Raw genomic sequence first — 22,545 nt, forward strand, 5'->3', positions numbered from 1 at the left:
GATTATCTCAATAGTCACAGAATAAGCCTTTGATAAAATTCAACATACTTTCATGTTAAAAACTCTCAACAAACTAGGTATCGAAGGAACATACCTCAAAATAATGAGCCACTTATGGCAAATCCGCAGCCAATATCATACTGAATGGGCAAAAGCTGGAAGCATTCCCCTTGAAAACCAGCACAGACAAAGATGCCCTCTCTCACCACTCCTATTCAACATAGTTTTGGAAGTTCTGGCCAGGGCAATCAGGCAAGAGAAAGAAATAATGAGTATTCAGATAGGAAGGGAGGAAGTCAAAATTTCTTTGTTTGTGGATGACATGATTGTATATCTAGAAAACCCCATTGTCTCAGCCCAAAAGCTTCTTAAGCTGATAAACAACTTCAGCAAAGTCTCAGGATACAAAATCATTGTGCAGAAGTCACAAGCATTCCCATACACCAACAACAGGCAAGCAGAAAGCCAAATTATGAGTGAACTCCCATTCACAGTTGCAAAGATAACAAAATACCTAGGAATACAGGTAACAAGGGAAATGAAGGACCTTTTCAAGGAGAGCTACAAATCTCTGCTCAAGGAAACCAGAGAGGACACAAACAAATGGAAAAATATTCCATGTGCATGGATAGGAACAATCAGTATTGTGAAAATGGCCATACTGCCCAAAGTAATTTATCAATTCAATGCTATTCCCATTAAAGTACCATTGATATTCTTCACAGAATTAGAAAAAACTACTTTAAATTTCCTGTGGAACTGAAAAAGAGCCCGTGTAGGCAAGACAATTCTAAGCAAAAAGAACAAAGCTGGAGGCATCACCATACAGGACTTCAAACTATACTATAAGGCTACAATAACCAAAACAGCATGGTACTGGTACAAAAACAGACACATAGACCAATGGAACAGAATAGAGAAGTCAGAAATAAGATCACACATCTACAACCATCTAATCTTCGGCAAACCTGACCAAAACAAGCAATGGGGAAAGGATTCCCTATTTAACAAATGGTGCTGGGAAAACTGGCTATCCATCTGCAGAAAATTGAAACTGGACCCCTTCTTCACACCTTATACAAAAATTAACTTAAGATGGATTAAAGACTTAAATGTAAAACCCAAAACTATAAAAACCCTAGAAGAAAATCTAGGCAATACAATTCAGGACATAGGCATGAGCAAAGATTTCATGATGAAATCGCCAAAAGCAATTGCAACAAAAGCAAAAATTGACAAATGGGATCTAACTAAACTAAAGAGCTTCTGTAGAGCAAAACAGATTATCATCAGAGTGAACAGGCAACCTACAGAGTGGGAGAAATCTGCAATTTAGCCATCTGACAAAGGTTTAATATTCAGAATCTACAAGGAATTCAAACAAATTTACAAGAAAAAAAACAACCCCATTAAAAAGTGGGCAAAGGACATGAACAGACGCTTCTCAAAAGAAGACTTTCATGCAGCCAACAAACATATGAAAAAAAGCTCAACATCACTATCATTAGACAAATGCAAATCAAAACCACAATGAGATACTGTCTCATGCCAGTCAGAATGGCCATTATTAGAAAGTCAAGAAACAACAGATGCTGGTGAGGTTGTGGAGTAATAGGAACACTTTTACACTGTTGGGAATGCAAATTAGTTCAACCATTGTGGAAGATGGTGTGGTGATTCCTCAAAGATCTAGAACCAGAAATACCATTTGACCCAGCAATCCCATTACTGAGTATATACCCAAAGGAATATAAATTATTCTATTACAAAGATACATGCACATGTATGTTCATTGCAGCACTATTCACAATAATAAGAACATGGAATCAACCCAAATGCCCATTAACGATAGATTGGATAAAGAAAATGTGGTACATATACACCATGGCAGACCTAAAAAGGAATGAGATCATGTCCTTTGCAGGGACATGGATGAAGCTGGAAGCCATTATCTTCAGCAAACTAATGCAAGAGCAGAAAACCAAACATTGCGTGTTCTCATTTATAAGTGGGAGCTGAACAATGAGATCACGTGGACACAGGGAGGGGAGCAACACACACTGGGGCCTGTCAGGCGGTGGGGTGGGGGCAGGGAGAGTATTAGGAAAAACAGCTAATGCAGCTGGGCTTAATACCTAGGTGATGGGTTGATAGGTGTGCAAACCACTATGGCATATGTCTACCTATGTAACAAACTTGCACATCCTGCACATATACCCCAGAAATAAAAATAAAAATTTGAGGCCGGGCGCGGTGGCTCAAGCCTGTAATCCCAGCACTTTGGGAGGCCGAGGCGGGTGGATCACGAGGTCAGGAGATCGAGACCATCCTGGCTAACACGGTGAAACCCCGTCTCTACTAAAAAATACAAAAAAATTAGCCGGGCGTGCTGGCGGGCGCCTGTGGTCCCAGCTACTCGGGAGGCTGAGGCAGGAGAATGGCGTGAACCCAGGAGGTGGAGGTTGCGGTGAGCCGAGATCGCGCCACCGCACTCCAGCCTGGGGGACAGAGAAAGACTCCGTCTCAAAAAAAAAAAATAAAAAAAAAAATAAAAATTTGAGGTAAAAAAAGGAAAGTGATAATAAAGATTAGAGCAGGAATAAATGAAATTGAAATAAAGAAAACAATATAAAAGATTAATGAAACAAAAAGTTGCTGTTTTGTTCTCACTCAGAGGTGGGAATTGAACAACGGGAACACTTGGACACAGGAAGGGGAACATGACACACCGGGGCCTGTTGTGGGATGGGGGGAGGGGGGAGAGATAGCATTAGGAGATATACCTAATGTAAATGATGAATTAATGGGTGCAGCACACCAACATGGCACATGTATACATATGTAACAAACCTGCGCGTTGTGCAGTTGTACCCTAGAACTCAAAGTAAAATAAAAACAAAAACCAAAAAGAAATTTAAATAAAATTCATAAACTTTTAAACAGACTAAGGAAAAAAGAGAAACAATCAAAATAAATAAAATAAGAAATGAAAAAGCAGACATTACAACTAATACTGCAGGAATTCAAAGGATCATTAGTGGCTACTATAAGCAACCAAATGCAAAAGGATGGAAAATCTAGAAGAAATGGACAAATTCCTACACACATACAATCTAGCAATATTATGCCAGGAAGGAATCCAAAATCTGAATGGTCCAATAACAAGTAATGGGATTGAGGCCGTAATAAAAAGTCTTCCACTAAAGAGAAGCCCAGAATCTGATGGCTTCACTGCTGAATTGTACCAAACATTTGAAGAACTAATACCAATTCTACTCAAACTATTCTGAAAAATAGAGGAGGAGAGAATACTTCCAAACTAATTATATGAGGCCACTACTACCCTTATACCAAAACCAGACAAAGGCACATCAAAAAAAGAAAGCTACAGGCCAATATCACTGATGAATATTGATGGAACAATTCTCAACAAAATACTAGCAAATGGAATTTAACAATATGTTAGAAAGATCATTCATCATGACCACGTGGGTTTTATCTCTGGAATGAAAGGATGGTTAGGCATATGCAAATCAATGTGATACACCATATCAACAGAATAAAGGATAAAAACCATATGACCATTTCAATTGATGCTGAAAAAGCATTTGATAAAATTCAACATCCTTCATGACAAAAACTCTCAAAAAATTGGTTACAGAAGAATCATATCCCAACATAATGAAAGCCATATTTGACAGACCCACAGCTAGTATCATACTGAATGGTGAAAAAACTGAGAGCCTTTCATCTGTAATCTAGAAGACGACGAGGATGCCCACTGTCACCACTATTTTTGACATAGTACGGGAAGTCCTAGCTAGAGCAATCAAACAAGAGAAAGATACAAAGGGTATCCAACTTGGAAAGAGGAAGTCAAATCATTCCTGTTTGCAGGTGATATAATCTTATATTTGGAAATACCTATAGACTCCACCAAAAATATTAGAACTGATAAATTCAGTAAAGTTGCAGGATATGAAATCAATATATAAAAATCAGTAACATTTCTATATGCCAACAGTAAACAATCCAAAAAAGAAATAAAAAAGTAATCTCATTTACAATAGCCACAAATAAAATTAAATACCTAGGAACTAACTTAACCAAAGGAGTGAAAGATCTTTATAATGAAAACTATAGAACAATGATGAAAGAAATTGAAGAGGACACCAAAAAATGGGAAGATATTTCAGGTTCATGGATGGGCAGAATCAATATTGCTAAAATTCCACACTACCCAAAGCAATCTACATATTCAATGCAATCAACATCAAGATAACAATGGCATTCTTTACAGAAACAGAAAAATATTCTAAAATTTATATGGAACCACAAAAGGGCCAGAATAGCCAAAGCTATCCTAAGCAAAAAGAATAAAACTGGAGGAATCACATTACCTGACTTCAAATTATATTACAGAGCTATAGTAACCAAAACAGCATCGTACTGGCATGAAAACAAACACAAAGACCAATGGAACAGAAAAGAGAACCCAGAAACAAATCTAAACACCTATAGTGAACTCATTTTTGACAAAGGTACCAAGAACATACACTGGGGAAAACTGTCCCTTCAATAAATGGTGCTAAGAAAGCTGGATATTCATATGCAGAAGAATGAAACTAGCCCCCCATCTCTCACCATATACAAAAATTAAATCAAAATGTACTAAAGACTTAAATCTAAGACCTCAAACTATAAAACTGCCATAAGAAAACATTAGGGAAAATCTTCAGGACATTGGTCTGGGCAAAACTTTATTGAGCAATACCCCACAAGCACAGTCAACCAAAGGATAAATAGACAAATGGGATCACATCAAGTTAAAAAGCTTCTGCACAGTAAAGAAAACAATCAACAACAATCAACAAAGTGAAGAGACAACCCACAAAATGGGAGAATATATTTACTACCTATCTGACAGGGGATTAATTACCAGAATACATAAGGAGTTTAAACAGCTGTATAGGAAAAAATCTAATAATCTGATCTAATTATCTGATCAAAAAATGGGCAAAAGATTTGTAGACATTTCTCAGAAAACATACACATGGCAAACAGGCACATGACAAGGTGCTCAACATCATTGATCGTAAGAGAAAGCAAATCAAAACTACAATGAGATATCATCTCACACCAGTTAAAATGGCTTATATAAAAAAAAAAACAGGCAATAAATGCAGATGAGAAAGTGGAGAAAAGGGAACACTCCTACACTGTTGGTGGGAATGTACATTAGTACAACCACTATGGAGAACAGTTTGGAGGTTTCTCACAAAATGAAAAATTGCACTACCATATGATCCAGCAATCCCACTGCTTTGGGGCATACACCCAAAAGAAAGAAAATCAGTATATCGAAGAGGTATTTGCATTCCCATGTTTGTTGCAGTACTGTCCACAATAGCTAAGATTTGAAAGCAACTTAAGTGGCCCTCAACAGATTAATGGATAGAGAAAATGTGGTACATATACATAATGGAGTACTATTCTGCCATGATTCTGTACTTTGCAACAACATGGATGGAACTGAAGATCATTATGCTAACTGAAATAACCCAGGCACAGAAAAACAAACATGTTCTCACTTATTTGTGGGATCTAAGAGTCAAAACAATTGAAATCATGGACATAGACACTAGAAGGATGGTTACCAGAGGCTGGGAAGAGTAGTGGGGAGCTGGGGGTGAGGTAGGGATGGTTAATAGGTAAGAAAAAAGTTAGAAAGAATGAATAAGACATACTACGTGACAGCACAAGAGGGTGCTGATAGTCAATAATAACTTAATTGTACATTTTAAAATAACTAAAAGTGTGTAATTGGATTGCTTGTAATACAAAATATAAATGTTTGAGGGGATGAATACTCCATTCTCCATGATGTGATTATTACACATTGCATGCCTGTATCAAAACATGCCATGTACCTCACAAACATATATGCCTACTATGCACCCACAAAAGTTTAAAAAATTTAAAAAGATCTTATATAAAATTAAAAAATAAACCATTATCGATTATTTGCTTAAATATTTTGTTTTCCATATTTAAGGAAATTTTCTCTTTTAAGCTATGTATAGTTTACAATATAAACAAAGCAATTTGCTAAAGTACACTTTTATGAACAAAGATGAAAGCATTTTCTTTTTCTCCCTACCTGATCTCTCTAAAATTTGGAAACTATTAATAAGTGTTTTTATTTTTATAACAATTCGGTTAGTTGAATAAGTCCAATAATAATCTGCTTTCTCTTTATAGCAGGTTACAATTGGAAACATTGATTATATTACCAAGGATTTGACTAAAATATCATGTTTGAAAATGCACATAGAATGCCTGACTTCAATGATTCTCAGCCTTACAGTGAGTGAGTAAAAATGGTCACTTCCTGGAAGGGCCAGGAACCTTAAAATTGTAGGCAAAATGTAAAGTCAGCCTTGGTTTACCTTCCTAGCCTAACCAGTTATTTAAATCTGAGATTCCTATATGGTATTAGGGAAAGTTATGTTTCTAAAGAAAAGCTATAATATACTTATTATTAGATTGTATCTCTGTGCATTGTTTTTGAGTTCTTGTTGTTTAACTATAGACTAGACTAGATCCTGAATTCTTTTAGATGTCTCCAATCCAGACTTCTTTTTCTTTTCTCCCTCCCTCCCTCCCTCCCTCCCTCCCTCCCTCCCTCCCTTCCTTCCTTCCTTCCTTCCTTCCTTCCTTCCTTCTTCCTTGAGACAGAGTTTTGCTCTTGTTGCCTCGGCTGGAGTGCAATGGCGCCATAGCAGCTCACTACAACCTCTGCCTCCCATGTTCAAGCCATTCTCCTGCCTCAGCCTCCCAAGTAGCTGGGATTACAGGCGTATGCCACCACCCAGCTAATTTTGTGTTTTTAGTAGAGACAGGGTTTCACCATGTTGGTCAGATTGGTCTTGAACTCCTGACCTCAAGTGATCCACCTGCCTCCGCCTCCCAAAGTGCTGGGATCACAGGTGCGAGCTGCCACGCCTGGCCCAATCCAGCTTTCTTCCATGGAATTACTAAAACAAGAACTGCTCTCTTTCTGAACTCCTACAAGCTGAAACTAGATGAATTTTAAGGAATAAGTCTCATGCTTGATGCTTTGGTCACAAGAAAGTTACCAAACCACCCAATTCCATAATTCCACTACAAACCAGGATGAGAAGCTGACGTTTGCATGCTGTAGATAGCTTTTCTGAAGGTTTCACAATAAGACTCTATGTAATAATGAGACTCTTACCCCTCTTAATGCCCACTTTTTTACTTGCGAAGATAATGGTTACTTGATTTATACAATTCGTTGTTCTTAGCCTGGGTTCGTGGCTCAAAACCATCATGCAAACTCAGATTGTCATATTAGTATGAATTTTACTTTGTATTTTGCCTTTTAAAACTTCTTATCTGTTACTTGTTAATTTTTTTTCAGAAGTACAATTCCTGGCAAAATAATACTGGCCTAACACTTTGAGATGATAACAAAAAACTATGGAATAGACAAAATTAAACTTTATAATGGACACCATCCAAGTAGACAGCCTGAGAGTCACTTCCTTCAAAACTCCTTTCTCGCTCAAATGTTACTAAAAGGGTTTTGAAACTGACTGTTAGCCTCCATTTACTCCCTCCAGTGTGAGATTAGACCAGCAACCTAGAATAGGTTCATCCCAGCACTGAGGGACGTCAAAACCTAACTACGAGATGATTGATCAATTATGCTTTTGGAGAAAGATCTCGATCAAAAGGGGAAAATGAGAAAGTTCTTAGAATCAAAATGGAGTCACTAGTGTTTTGTTTGTTTGTTTCTTCAAAAAAAAAAAAAAAGCAAGAACCAAACCAAAACAGAACAAACCCTGACAAATAGAGCTGGGGAATGCTGTGAAGAGAGGGTTCTCATGCATAAATGCCTGATAACAAAAATTATCGCAAAAAACACAAGGCCATCACATCCATACACACAAAAAATTACTTCTGCAAGGACATCTGTCCAGCCATTTCCTGTCTAACCTTGAATTGGTATCACCCCTGTTATTGATCTTTGTAGCCAAGAGTAATTATATCAAAATAATCAGGTAATCCTCCTCATTTTTTCTTTAAAAACCTTTGTCTTTCTTCCCTGAACATGCACAAGTTTACGATGGCACGTGTATTCTCATTGCAATGCCCTATTCCTGAATAAATATCATTTTCTTCCGAAAGCCTCTGTTTGTTATTTAGGTTGACACACATACCCATTTATTTTCTGTTTCTTCTACTTTTGGATTTCAAGTGGACATAATTGAATCAATGATAATCCTTGGGAAATGGAATATTATTATTGGTACATGTATATACTTTATTTGGCTAGTTAGGCAGTCATTTATTCCAGTAATAATTAAACACTGGTGAGCCCACCTCTACTTCCCATCATTTCTACCATATGTCATTGTCACTAAACACTATATGACCCTTCTATAAGGCATTTTTACATCTACTTTTGCCCTTTTGCAAGCTCTCTTTTATACCATAGTCAGAGTCATTGTTGAAAACAGAAATTTGATTATATCACTACTCTGCTTGCCACCCTTCAGGGTCTTCCTTATTACCCTATGTTCTATTTCCATGAATATTTTTGGGAAAGCAAGACTCCCAGTCATAAATCACCCATTGATCTGTAGAGATAGTCAAGGCAGCAAGTAAAGCATAAGTAGATCATATGAAACAAACTCCTGGAATGGTACTTGACACAAACTTTGTCACAAGGCACAAACAAAACAGAAATCCAATTACAAAACAGAAATCCAATTACTGGAACCAGGCAAAAAAAATCAGAATATGATGAAATCAAAGCTATTAGTCAATAAGCAGCCCACAATGAACGAATTATACGCAATACGCATATGCCATATTATGCCAATGTGCACGTTTTGTATGTTCCTTGTAAATGACTCAGTTTCCAAATGCATAGCTTAAATTTGTATTCAACATACTAGAATAGTCAGGGGGAAATAATCTGAGATAAAGAACAAAATTGAGTTAATTAAAGAGTAAGAGGAGTCAGGGCCAGGTGCGGTGTCTCATGCCTGTAATCCCAGCACTTTGGGAGGCCGAGGCAGGCAGATCAGGAGGTCAGGAGATGGAGACCATCCAGGCTAACACGGTGAAATCCCGTCTGTACTAAAAATACAAAAAATTAGCCGGGCGTGTTGGCGGGCCCCTGTAGTCCCAGCTACTCGGGAGGCTGAGGCAGGATAATGGCGTGAACCCAGGAGGTGGAGCTTGCAGTGAGCCGAGATTGCACCACTGCACCCCAGCCTGGGTGACAGAGCAAGACTCTGTCTCAAAAAAACAAAACAAAACGAAACAAAACAAAAGTAGGAGGAGTCAGAAGACAAGACACTGTGCTATGGGGTTTTGATGGGGAAAAAATCAGATATGAGCAATGAAGAACTTTCATGATAGCTGATAGAAATGGAAACCATAGTTCTAACACTCTAGCAGAAAGGATAGTTAAGTCTAGATGGCCATTCTCCCTGAACTGCAACAGATGGCTGGACAATTAATTTTATTCAATAATTAGGCCAGGCACAGTGGCTCAGGCCTATAATCCCAGCACTTTGGGAGGCTGAGGCAAGCGGATCACTTGAGGTCAGGAGTTTGAGACCAGCCTGGCCAACATGGTGAAACCTCCTCTCTACTAAAAATACAAAAGTTAGCTGGGCGTGGTGGCACACGCCTGTAATCCCAGCTACTCAGAGGCTGAGGCAAGAGAATCACTTGAACCGGGAGGCAGAGTTTGCAGTGAGCCAAGATCATGCCACTGCACTCCAGCCTGGGCGACAGAGCGAGACTCCGTCTCAAATAATAATAATAAAAATAAAATAAAGAAATGCAACCTTAAAAAATGTTTTTTGTATCCTGCAAATTTACTGAGTTCATTTATTAGTTCTAACAGCTTTTTTTTTTTTTTTTTTGGTAAAGTCTCTAGAGTTTAGTGTATATAAGAAAATAATAATAATGTTATTCAGTGATTGGTTGAACCTAAGGAAAAAAAAAGTTGAACTTGAGTTTGCTCAGCATTCTAAAGAGGCTATATATTGGACAAATTAAGAAGAGAGCACACATTCTGTCTTGTTGGGTGGTAGAAAACTGAGTAAGAAAAAGGCATGGGCTTGTTCCAGAATTTACATAATAATACCATACACCTGCAATTTATATGTAGAGATTTTCAACGCAGCAATACGGAAACTTATTTCACTATTAAAAACCTATCTGACTTTGACAAAATTAATGACTTTATTCCAAAAAGGGACACAATGAGATTACTAACTAGCCTCAAATCTATTACAAAATTCAGAACAAGTTTCAAAATGTGATACCACTCCCTTTATTTATTCCTCTTCTTTTTCTCATTCCCCATGAATATGCCCACATAAAAATGTCACAGATTTCTGAGTAAATCATCTGCTAACCTCCAGGTCCACTCAACATTTTTGTATCTTCAGCTTCCCCCAAGCCTGGCCCTTTTTGGAGGGTTTGACCTGTACCACAATTGTTGTAAACCTTGAAGATTGAGCTGCTGGTGGACTTCTCTCTTTCTTTTTTCCTCCACCAATAATAGCTCACAAAGATTTTTAAAAACAGCTTTATTGGAGCATAGTTAATATACAATAAGCTGCACATATTTAAAGTGTTCAATTTGTTTAGTTTTGACGTATGTGTATACCTGTGAAATTATCAACACAATCAAGACAATGAACATATCAAGTACTCCAAAAAACTTCATCATGATTATCCCTCATTGTGATTCTTTCCTTGCACTCCTTCCTATCCATCTCTAAGCAACCACTGCTTCTAGTCACAGTCGATTAATTTTCACTTTCCAGAATCACGCAGTATAAGATTTGTAAGAATATACTGTCCAACACCGCTATTGAAATTAACCTATTTTCTGCTTTTACGGCACCAATAACAATTAGCTTTTAAACTTTATCTTTTGCCATTAACTAGCCTTGCACACTTAATCACAACATTTTACAAGAGTAAAATTTCACAGATCTCTTTCACTGTGTCATAAAATACCGTAAGAAGGAATCAATTTGGCTTCCCCAATACCAAATCTCTATTAGTCAGGGTCCTTCAGAGAGGCAGATCCAGTAAGATATATATATATAGACATTGAGAGAGAATTTATTAGGGGAATTGGCTTGCATAATTTTGGTGGCTGAGAAGTCCCATGATAGGCTTTCTGTAAGCTGAAGACCATGGGATGACTGTAGCATGACTCAGCCCAAGTCCAAAGGCCTCAGCACCAGGGAAGCCCGTGGTGTAATTCTCAGTCTGAGGCCAAAAGTCTTAGCATTCTGGAGCCACTCCAGATGTAAGTGCTGAAGTCGAAAGGCCAGTGAGCCTGCAGTTCTGCCGTCCAAAGTAGCACAAGAAAAGTCTGTCCCAGCTCTCAGAGAGAGACCAATTTTCCTTCTGTGTTTGTTCTCTCTGGATCCCTGATGCAGGCCAGCACTGAGGGAAGATCTTCCCCACCTAGGCCACTCAGACTCACACACTAATCTTATCCATTATTTTGGATGTGTCTGGAAGCACTCTTACAGACACATGAAAAATAATGCTTTATCAAGTGTCTAGAATCCTTAATCCAATCAAGTTGACACCTAAAATTATGTCTATAAATCCACCCCTTGTCAACTTGGCACCCACACTTAATTGCATCTCCTTAAACTATATTTAATTTCCAAATAAAGACAATACCAAGGGAATAGTTCCACCTAACATGTTGTAATTAACAGAATGCAACTATCCTGTATTCAACCAAAAATGTACTGATCCGTTCCCTAGAATTCAACTTTCAGAATTTCAACATTCTGACTTGTAATTTTTGCAATTTTTGATGTTAGGAATTTTTAGATTTCAGAGATGTTGATCTTTAGGGATTTTGAACTTTGGGATTTTAACATTTAGGATTATGGCATTTGTAATTGCATGTTTTGAGATTATAATCAGCACTCCCCCCAATCCCCCCAAAAAAGAAACTACACAACATAGACTCCGAGTTTTATAAACAGCAATTTATTTCTTTGTTTTGGAGGCTGGAAGTCCAAGATCAAGATGGTGTCAGATTCAGTGTCTGGTGAGAGTCCACTTCCAGGGTTATAGATTACCATTTTTTAGCTGTACTTCACATGGCAAAAGGGATCAATCATCTCTCAGGGATCTCTTTCATGAGGGCAATAACCCCATTCATGAAGGCAGAGCCCTAATTATCTCCCAAAGGCCCTACCTACTAATACCTTGGAGGTTAGGGTTTCAACATATGAAATTTGAGGAGACACAAACATTTAGACCATAGCACTAAGTAATATTTTGTTTAATTCCAGACATTGTAAACTAAACTTCGCTGAGTTTTAAATTATTTTTATTGCTTTAGATATTCTAAGGTTTAGTCTAGAATGCTGTTATGTTCTTGGAAACAATATGATTCATTGGGTCTTGTCTTTAAAATTTGTTAGGTGGGATCTAATCAGCAAGTAGCTAGGGCTAATTATTTCCCACCACTGTGGTAAGACTCATCTGTGAACTCTACCCAATACCCCATGAATTGTGAGTTTTCCATGTGAACAGTCACTTTTCATGGCCCTGTGTGTAACTCTAATCCTTTCATTATTCTTTCCCCAGGCTCAGGTAATTTGCTCACATGCATGCACTTAATAATATTCAGCTGAATACTCAAAGGGGACTACAGATATTCAGCTCTCTCTCCTTGCCTCCTCCCTACTCTCTCTCTTTCTCTCTTTTTCTTCTTGCAAGGTTCTCCTCTATATAACCATTTCCTGTGAATTCTAGCCACCTTAGTCTCCCAGATTCTCAGCTGCTTCTCCCCAACTCTGGGACTCCTCTGGTCATTCTGTGGGCTTCCTATTCCATGGTAGCCTGGAAACTATCTCAAGGCAGTAAACTCAGCTTAGCTTCTCATTTCTTATGGATCACTATCCTTGAGATCCAGGCAACAACTCTTCTTGTTGCCTCATTTTCAGTGTCTTGAAAATCATTGTTACACATGTTTGGTTTTGTTTTTAGTTGTTTCAGGTGGGACAGTAAACACACTTCCTGTTTCTTCATTTTGAATAAAAGCAAAAATGTCTTGTTCACCTAGCTTTTTAATTTTGCACCAATCTATTTCTTCCATTTTTCTACTATATCTTTTCAACTGGGCTCTTGTTCTACTAGATTTTTGCTATAATATTCACTTTCACTGCATTTAGTCTTGGTCTTATTTCCATTTTTACCCTGGCCACCAATCATTCTCAAAGTTGCTACCAAGATGAGATATGTAAAAGACAAAGCAATTTAGTACTCATGTTTCAAACTATTTAATGTCATTACTTGCCTACAGCGTAAAATTACAATTCTTTAACATGGTATATAAAACTCCTCTTCATGTAGTCCTTGTTTACCTCAGCAATAATAACAAATTATCAACAACAGCAACAACGAAATAGGTAATATTGAGCCTACCATCTGGCAGGGACTGGTAGATGTCTTTTTGAAAAAAAGGCAGTTCCTATCCTGGTATCTTAAGACTAGCAAGTAAGATAAACAATAAATATAAATATATAATTGACAACCTTCATAAGTACAGGCTATCATGAGTGCATATTTTCTGGGGTCTTTCAGGGTTAAAGTTATTTCTCCTAGTGAAGGGAGATTTAACTGAGAAATAAAGTATACGTGAGTAAGAGTTACCTTAGAGAAAGGTACTGGTAGGGAGGCAGTAAACACAGAAGGAACAATATGTATGACATACCATGAGGCAGTGAGAGACTTGGCATGCCCAAGAAATGAAAGAAAACCAGGGTGCCTTTGTTGACTGGGTTCTAGTGAATGTCTCTTTGGAAGGCTGGAGATGCTCTTTAATTCCCCATTCCAGGCCCATCACTAACACCTGACAATATGTAAGCCATGATGAACTATTAGTAGTTCTTTTGAGCTTATGTTTTTATATACAAATATTCATTTGTATGTGCTATTTCTTATGCCTTAAACTCCTTTATCATTTGTTCCTTTGGCAATGTTTTTCTCATCTTTTAGGACACAATTTAAGCCTCTCCTCAGAGAAAATAGTTTTCTGACTGTTCATTCCTTTCTGTCAGTAGATAGGACTACTTTGTCCATTATTTTTAACCCTGCACTTTAACTTTATGTTCATTGTTGTTATCATATATGTTTCTCTTACTTGAATCTTGAGTTATATAGAGCTAAAACCATGTGTTGCTAATTTTTGTTTCACCATTTGTAATATCAGTAATAGTCATGGCTAATTCTCTTGGTGTACTTCATCCCATTAGAAAAGAAATGACAAATGCTGTGTCTCAACAACTTACACAAAATTACTCATTAGACACATTTGATTATGGAAATAAAATTAAAAGTAGATATAATAAAACATTATTTAATTATGTTTTGCCTGTTCTGCTTTAGTTTTTTACATAATTTTTCTACATGACAATTAGTAATTTTTTGTGTCTTATATATTTGTCCAAAATGAAGTTCAAAAATGTAAAATATTTAATTCAGCAACAGCAGCATATGAGTTAGTATTTCCTCTAATTTTTTGAAATATATGGGAAGTGTTTCCCAATTTCCTTTGGTTGTTTCATGTCCTATATTGAAGAAAACATGAGTATGAAATGGAACCTCAGCTCTTTTAATGACTTCCCTTTTTGGGTTGACTCCGCCTCCATATGTAGCCTTTTCATTTTCATAAAAGTGAAGTGATTTTTAGAATTCTTAGTCGTTTTCTTTAGAACAAGATTTCTAGGGAATAATACAAGAATATTTAGGAATCATTGAAGTTATAAACTTTTGGAATGAGCAAACTCAGAATGGTGCTACTTGAAGACTCTGGATCTGCTGGTAAAAACTTCTCATTTATTCTACATTTCCCCTTTAATAGGCTATATAATTATTATGACAGTCAATGGATGTGATTTAAAAGTGATTGGCATCAGGAGAGTAAGGAGTGGAAAAAGGACATAGGCTTATATGGCAGCACCTTTGATCTGCCATAGATTCAAAATTGAAGATGTGATACAGGAATCACAGTTGGCATTAATTTTGTAAAACTGCTGAGGTAAAATTAAGTCAGGAACTAAAGTTAACTGAAATGTATTGAGTATGAAAAAATAGTTGTTAGAAAAGATAGAATATGCAGAAAGGAATATTGATAGAAAGTTAATTACATAAAGAAGGTTATCTACTCTGATAAGTGAGTTATCTATTTCAAGACTTATTTGGACATGTTAAAATCATTTAGCATTTTTAGTTTTAAATTAGTGTTGGGTTAGAGTAACAAAAAGATATGAGAGTAATAACAGCATTAAAGAGTGTATTATGTGATAATGATACAGGTAGAGATGACAAGATTTAATATTTGAGTTTTTCAGATATGAATATCATCACTTAGGTATTGTTCAGCTAGCTACTATTTGGCAAGCATCAAGCCAGGTACTGGTGAAATTATGGTGAACACAATAGATATAATTCGTTTACTGATGGAACTTATCCTCTATCAGTGCAGCTAGGTAGTCTTAAAGATGGGGGCATCCATAATTGAATATCGAGGTGGTTAGGGAATAGAGAAATCTCAGAATGCCTTCCCTGTGCCTGCTGGGAGAATTGTCCACTACTAAGTTTCATTGATGTTGTTTCCATTTTCCAGGTTTTTAAAAAAATTTATTTATTTATTTTTTTATTATTATTATACTTGAAGTTTTAGGGTACATGTGCACAATGTGCAGGTTTGTTACATATGTATCCATGTGCCATGTTGGTGTGCTGCACCCATTAACTTGTCATTTAGCATTAGGTATATCTCCTAATGCCGTCCCTCCCCCCCCACACACCCCACAACAGTCCCCGGAGTGTGATGTTCCCCTTCCTGTGTCCATGTGTTCTCATTGTTCAATTCCCACCTATGAGTGAGAACATGCGGTGTTTGGTTTTTTGTCCTTGTGATAGTTTACTGAGAATGATGTTTTCCAGTTTCATCCATGTCCCTACAAAGGACATGAACTCATCATTTTTTATGGCTGCATAGTATTCCATGGTGTATATGTGCCACATTTTCTTAATCCAGTCTATCGTTGTGGGTTGCCCTTGCAATTCTCATTTCCACCACCAACCTTCTAATCTGTCACCTCTAGGTTGCCTATAAACATGAACATTTTCAAAGCTATTTCACTGAAACTATATGAGCCTGGGTATGAATGTTTCCTGCCTGCCTTGCAATTTAGAAGGAAGAGTTTTCTGTCTTGGTTTGAGCTTCTTTGTTAATTAACCTCTGAAACGATCTATCTTCTCCAAAGTCTCTTTTTGGGAAGATGCTACTTTTGCCCTCTTTTCTTTTTCACAGACATCAGAAGACATTTTGTCAACTTGAGTCCCTTCACCATTACTGTGGTCTTACTTCTCAGTGCCTGTTTTGTCACCAGTTCTCTTGGTGAGTACTGTGTCAAATTTACTTACAGCCTTAGCCCACTCTGACAAGAACAGTTAAAAGGCAAACAATTTTTCTGAAGGCGAGTAGCATCTAAAAACTAGGTGACATGCTCCATGTATTCAAAGGATCAGATATTATTAAAAGCACACAGTAAAAATCTAACCATGCAACACCAAAATATTAGCATGGTTCCTCACCAAATGAAATAAACTCACAGGAGAGAAATGAATTTTACTTAAAGATTAGAAATAATGTTGAGCTGAAAAATAGGAAAGAATACAAAGGAGGAGAAACTTCAGAATCATTAGAACAAAAGTGAATTTGGGAAACACATTAGTAAATTCAAATGCCAAAATTTATCTAAAAATGTATTGAGAGATGCCAGGTTGGTGGGACCAGATTCCTAAATAAAGCTAAAATAATGCCAAGGAGGCAACTGAGATCATCTATCATCTGGGGGTGGGAGGAGAGTACAAAGAGGTTTATTTTATGGTAGAAAATAGCAGAAGATATCTCCATCTTAATTTTTATTTAAGTAGATAAGTTTCAGTCTAGCATTTTTAAGATTTATGCTATTTTACATATATGTATGAAATAAGGGTTAAATTTCTTACAACTAGGATTATAAGGATAAATAAGTAATGTAAAAAATAATTTTCTACTTGCTCTTTGCGACCTTGGCCAATTACTGTCTTAATCCATTGTTGCAGGAGGAACAGACAAGGAGCTGAGGCTAGTGGATGGTGAAAACAAGTGTAGTGGGAGAGTGGAAGTGAAAGTCCAGGAGGAGTGGGGAACGGTGTGTAATAATGGCTGGAGCATGGAAGCGGTCTCTGTGATTTGTAACCAGCTGGGATGTCCAACTGCTATCAAAGCCACTGGATGGGCTAATTCCAGTGCAGGTTCTGGACGCATTTGGATGGATCATGTTTCTTGTCGTGGGAATGAGTCAGCTCTTTGGGATTGCAAACATGATGGATGGGGAAAGCATAGTAACTGTACTCACCAACAAGATGCTGGAGTGACCTGCTCAGGTAAGACTTGCGTTAGTCAAAGCCTCAACACAAAATCCTTGGTGGGAAAAAAAGTATGTAGATGGGTTAAAACCTAGAATAAGCCACTTTCCTGTAAGCAATCTAGTGCATGTATAAAAGTACTCCACCCATTGCTAGAAAACCACAAAGCACAAGGTCATTTTTTTAAATAAAAAAAATTCTGAACACTGTGATTAATGAGGAAGTGACTGGCTTCAATTTTATACAGGATCTTAGCCAAAAAGCCAAGAAGTGGTGGTTTAAATTTTATATTCAGTAAGCTCACTGTAACCTACTATTCCTATATCATAAAAATATCATGACATCTAGGTTATTTCCTTGTTCTCTTTCCCAGTGACTTGTTTTGATGTGTTGACCCACAAATTATTACTGTTTTGTCCATTAACTGATAATCAACTTAGTGAATCAAAAAACAACTATTTCTAGCATTAATACATGATTTCTTGTTGTAGGAAGGATTCTTTGAAAGTATAATTGCTTGACCAGTGTGCAATGCTAGTCATTTCATTTACATTGTGGTTTTAATTTACAAAACATCTCCATATGTTTTATTGCAATTGACCCCACAATAACTGAGAAAGTCATGTGTCAGGCCTTTCTGCTGACAAACCCCAAGGGCACATTTCTCATCCAACTCAGATTCCTGAGCTCCCCATTTCTCTTTGTTTGTTTCATTCCTTTTTTTTGGGGGGGGGACGAAGTGTCACTCTTGTCCCCCAGGCTGGAGTGCAATGGTGCTATCTCAGCTCACGGCAACCTCCACCTCCCGGGTTCAAGCAATTCTCCTGCCTCAGCCTCCCGAGTAGCTGGGATTATAGGCACCTGCCACCACACCCGGCTAATTTTTGTATTTTTAGTAGAGACGGGGTTTCACCATATGGTCCAGGCTGGTCTCGAACTCCTGAGCTCAGGTGATCCACCTGCCTCGGCCTCCCAAAATCCTGGGATTACAGGCGTGAGCCACTGTGACTGGCCTGTTTCATTAATTTTTATGCAGTCCTCTCACCTCCCAGCCTCTCTCTCTCCCATAGGACTGACTATAGAAAGGGCTTATCTCTGTCCAGGCATCGTGATGTGATAAGAGAAACACACAGTAGCATCTAGAAAAATGCTGAAATAAATTTTCACATAGCTAGTATCCTATGATTTTGTGCAAGTTGTCAAATCTCTCTAAACTTCAGTTGCTGAGGACTCAGTGATATAATACATGTAAAGCTACTAGTACACTGTTTGGTATGAAACAGGTGCTGAAGATCCTCATGGCTCAGTTCTCTTGGCGACTCAGTTCTCTTTCTTCTTTCTCCTCTTCCTCTTCCTTCTCCTCCTTCTCCTCCTTCTTTCCTCTTATTTTTAACCACTATGGGAGGTGTGAAATGGGGAATAACAAAAGTAACATCTACTGCAAAGTTTAAAATTATCATAAATTTTAGCAGGCTCTTACATAATTATTGCTCTCTAGAGAACTGGCTGTTTAACTAAAACATCAGTGTAGTACTTTTAGCTCTTTTTTTCTGTTGTTTTATAACGACCAGTGGAGTTAATCAATTTGCTTTTTGAAATTTATACACCTAAAGCTCTAACGGAGTCAAATTTAAATAACTTGAGTCGAATTTATCTACTTCTATATAAAAAGAGTATTTACATCTGTCCTAGTAATGGAAAGAAACAAAACAAAACAGAAAGTTTAAAAACTTTAATCTGTAAACATTTTCCTTTGTAAGTAGATATAGATAAAATCGTAATTGCTTCCTAGATTTTAACATATTAAAATTCTCCACTGTGTGGAGCTGGGCAACATCCAAAATCAGGCACCATTTTAAGGACAACATAAAATCCCAAGTGTCCAGAGGAAACTTATTTTCTAAAATCACTTCTGAATGAATGTAACTTCTGAACTCTGATCTTTTCTCTGCTCCAGATGGATCCAATTTGGAAATGAGGCTGACCAATGGAGGGAATATGTGTTCTGGAAGAATAGAGATCAAATTCCAAGGACGGTGGGGAACAGTGTGTGATGATAACTTCAACATAGATCATGCATCTGTCATTTGTAAACAACTTGAATGTGGAAGTGCTGTCAGTTTCTCTGGTTCAGCTAATTTTGGAGAAGGCTCTGGACCAATCTGGTTTGATGATCTTATATGCGACGGAAATGAGTCAGCTCTCTGGAACTGCAAACATCAAGGATGGGGAAAGCATAACTGTGATCATGCTGAGGATGCTGGAGTGATTTGCTCAAGTAAGGACTGATCTTGGCTCATTCTATTCTCCAGGAGAGGACAAAAGAAAGGGGTAATACATCTTAAGAGCCTGAACTCTTAAGAACATAATGAAGTCTGCTTCTTTTGTCACCACATTTTAACCTAACTTCAGGTTCCAGTCTGATACCTGTGGACTTTTTACCTTAACTGAAATTAGGAGAAATAGGTTAGGGAAGAAGGGTGCATAGTGAAACTGAGATCCAGGTCATAAGAAAAGAAGAAAGTGTTTAGGAAAAGCCCATAAAGAAAGGGAGAGACCGAAAAGAAAAAGAGGGGAAAAAGGAAGGAAGGAAGGGCTTTACTAGGAAATTTTGCACTATGAAGTTTTAAGACCAAACCACTCCAGTTATCATCTAATCCACAAAAGCCTCCTCATTAGCCTCATTAACCCACTCCTTCCCAAATCATTTTTCAAATTCACAGAATCAAATCACTTTTTAAAAATCAATATTGGCTTCCCATTAAAACTTTATTTATACTAGATATGCATTGTATCTGTCTAGAGACTTTCACATTGTATACTCAGACTGGGGGCAGGGACAATGGTTTGTGTGTGCAGAGATACCACTCTTCGTTTTTCTATTGAATTCTTAGTATAAAAGGAGATTGAGTGTGTCTTGAACCCCAGAGAACACTTAGGAAAATAAGAGTAAAAAATCCCTATCTTCACCAGGTCCCTTTTTCTCTCTCTCTCTGTGTGTGTGTGTGTAAATAAAGGAACTTCCATTCAAACTCGTTTAAAAAGAAGAGAATACTGGCTCACAAAACTGGGAAATCCAGAGGGTATAGTTAGCCTCATGCATGGTTGGATTCAGGTTCTTGGACAATGTCATCTGGGTTCTATCTCTTTCTGCATGTCTTGAACAGGCTTTCTCTTGTTGAACAATGTGATCAGCTATAGCCTGAACCACAATGAATGGAATTCCTGCAAGAAAGCTAGATTTTGTTAGCTTAAGAATGTGAAGAATTTGGAGTAGAAAAAACAGAGACTGTACCTTCCATTCTCTTTTACCCATCAAGATTTCTCTAGGCCCCCAGTTAGCACATGCTGAGGAATTACAATAAATAATATTGTGGGAATGAAAATGGAAACTGCCAGAGGAAAAAAACAGTTTAATTTATTACAGAATATTCTTCAGAATCAATGTTTGTTCTTTGAAGAATATTGATTTGGGGAAGGTGAAAATTGTAGTACTGAAGCCTCCTTTCTCTTTGCTCTGCTTTGAAACTAAGGAAGTGGTCACAACAGGTTCAGGTGTACAACACAGGCTAGGTAGTATCAATGGAGAATGCAGTCAGAGGCAAAAGGGATTGCTAAGTATGGAGGCAAATTGAAGGATGAGGGTGCCACCTAAACACATGCAAATATATTTTAACCAGAAAAAGTAAACAGTTCTAACAAGAACTCTGTGGTAGTCAAATAGCAGGTCTCTAGATGAAATTCAGTCCCTGGATCTCCTGTTAGAAACACTTCCTGTAGTATATTCTGTCTATACTGAGATGTCCTATCTTCTTGCCTGATCCACTCCTCTTTCCATCTTGAATGATTTCCAGTGGTAGTACAGTACATCACAGTTTTCTCTGTCTCCACTTATATCTCTCCCTTTTTCCTTAACTCATCTCAGGTACAGCTATTTATAGTCTCATGTTCTTGCTTCCTTATCTCAGACCTGTTGTGTGTCTCTGTTACAGAGGGAGCAGATCTGAGCCTGAGACTGGTAGATGGAGTCACTCAATGTTCAGGAAGATTAGAAGTGAGATTCCAAGGAGAATGGGGGACAATATGTGATGACGGCTGGGACAGTTATGATGCTGCTGTGGCATGCAAGCAACTGGGATGTCCAACTGCCATCACCGCCATTGGTCGAGTTAACGCCAGTGAGGGATCTGGACACATCTGGCTTGACAGTGTTTCTTGCCAGGGACATGAACCTGCTGTCTGGCAATGTAAACACCATGAATGGGGAAAGCATTATTGCAATCACAATGAAGATGCTGGCGTGACATGTTCTGGTAAGTTAAAACCAAACCAAAACCAAAACACTAAACAAAAAGAAAAGCAGAAAGAGAAAGTCCTGTGCTCCTTAAGAGTAGGAATAGATGTAAGAAGTAGAAATGCCTAGTAAATTCCTTGCTGGGAATTACTTTACACTTGTAATCTTTGACACGTTCTTTATTCAACTAGTTTGGAAGGTTGTCTGACGGCATTCTCTGTAATAATTACTCAGACTGCTTTTATGGAGCACACTTCAAACTCAGAATCTACCTGGAGCTCAGAGAGACAAAATTTCCTAGGAATCCGTTTTTAAAATTTTTTAATTTACTTATTTTTTTACTTTAAGTTCTGGGATAGATGTGTTGAATGTGCAGGTTTGTTACATGGGTAAACATGTTCCATGGTGGTCTGCTTCATGTATCAACCTGTCATCTAGGTTTTAACCCCTCATGCATTAGGTGTTTGTCCTAATGCTCTCCCTCCCCTTTCCCCTCACCAGCTGACAGGCCCCAGTGTGTGATGTTCCCCTCCCTGTGTCCATGTGTTCTCATTGTTCAACTCCCAGTTATGAGTGAGACCATGTGGCGTTTGGTTTTCTGTTCCTGTGTTAGTTTGCTGAGGATGATGGTTTCTAGCTTCATCTGTGTCCCTTCAAATGACATAAACTCATTCCTTTTTATGGCTGCATAGTATTCTATGGTGTATATGTACCACATCTTCTTTATC

The 22,545-nt window shown here is 37.7% G+C and overlaps 1 protein-coding gene across 7 annotated transcripts in view; it reads left to right on the forward strand.

The window, feature by feature from the left end:
* Nucleotides 1-22,545, forward strand: part of CD163 (CD163 molecule) — a 134,938-nt gene that overhangs the window by 91,550 nt on the left and 20,843 nt on the right. For 4 of the 7 annotated variants that reach the window (XM_063639692.1, XM_063639690.1, XM_055280790.2 and 1 more), the window contains 4 exons: nt 16,421-16,507; nt 17,218-17,541; nt 19,481-19,801; nt 21,516-21,836. In XM_063639692.1, coding sequence (XP_063495762.1) covers nt 17,328-17,541; nt 19,481-19,801; nt 21,516-21,836 — 856 coding nt within the window. In that variant the 5' untranslated portion in view covers nt 16,421-16,507; nt 17,218-17,327. Of the gene's footprint in view, nt 1-14,789; nt 14,923-16,420; nt 16,508-17,217; nt 17,542-19,480; nt 19,802-21,515; nt 21,837-22,545 lie in introns of those variants that run through there. The other 3 variants (XM_055280787.2, XM_055280789.2, XM_055280788.2) reach the window with 1 other exon arrangement.

This window comes from Symphalangus syndactylus, chromosome 5, assembly GCF_028878055.3.
Source record: "Symphalangus syndactylus isolate Jambi chromosome 5, NHGRI_mSymSyn1-v2.1_pri, whole genome shotgun sequence".
Lineage (NCBI taxonomy): Eukaryota > Metazoa > Chordata > Mammalia > Primates > Hylobatidae > Symphalangus > Symphalangus syndactylus.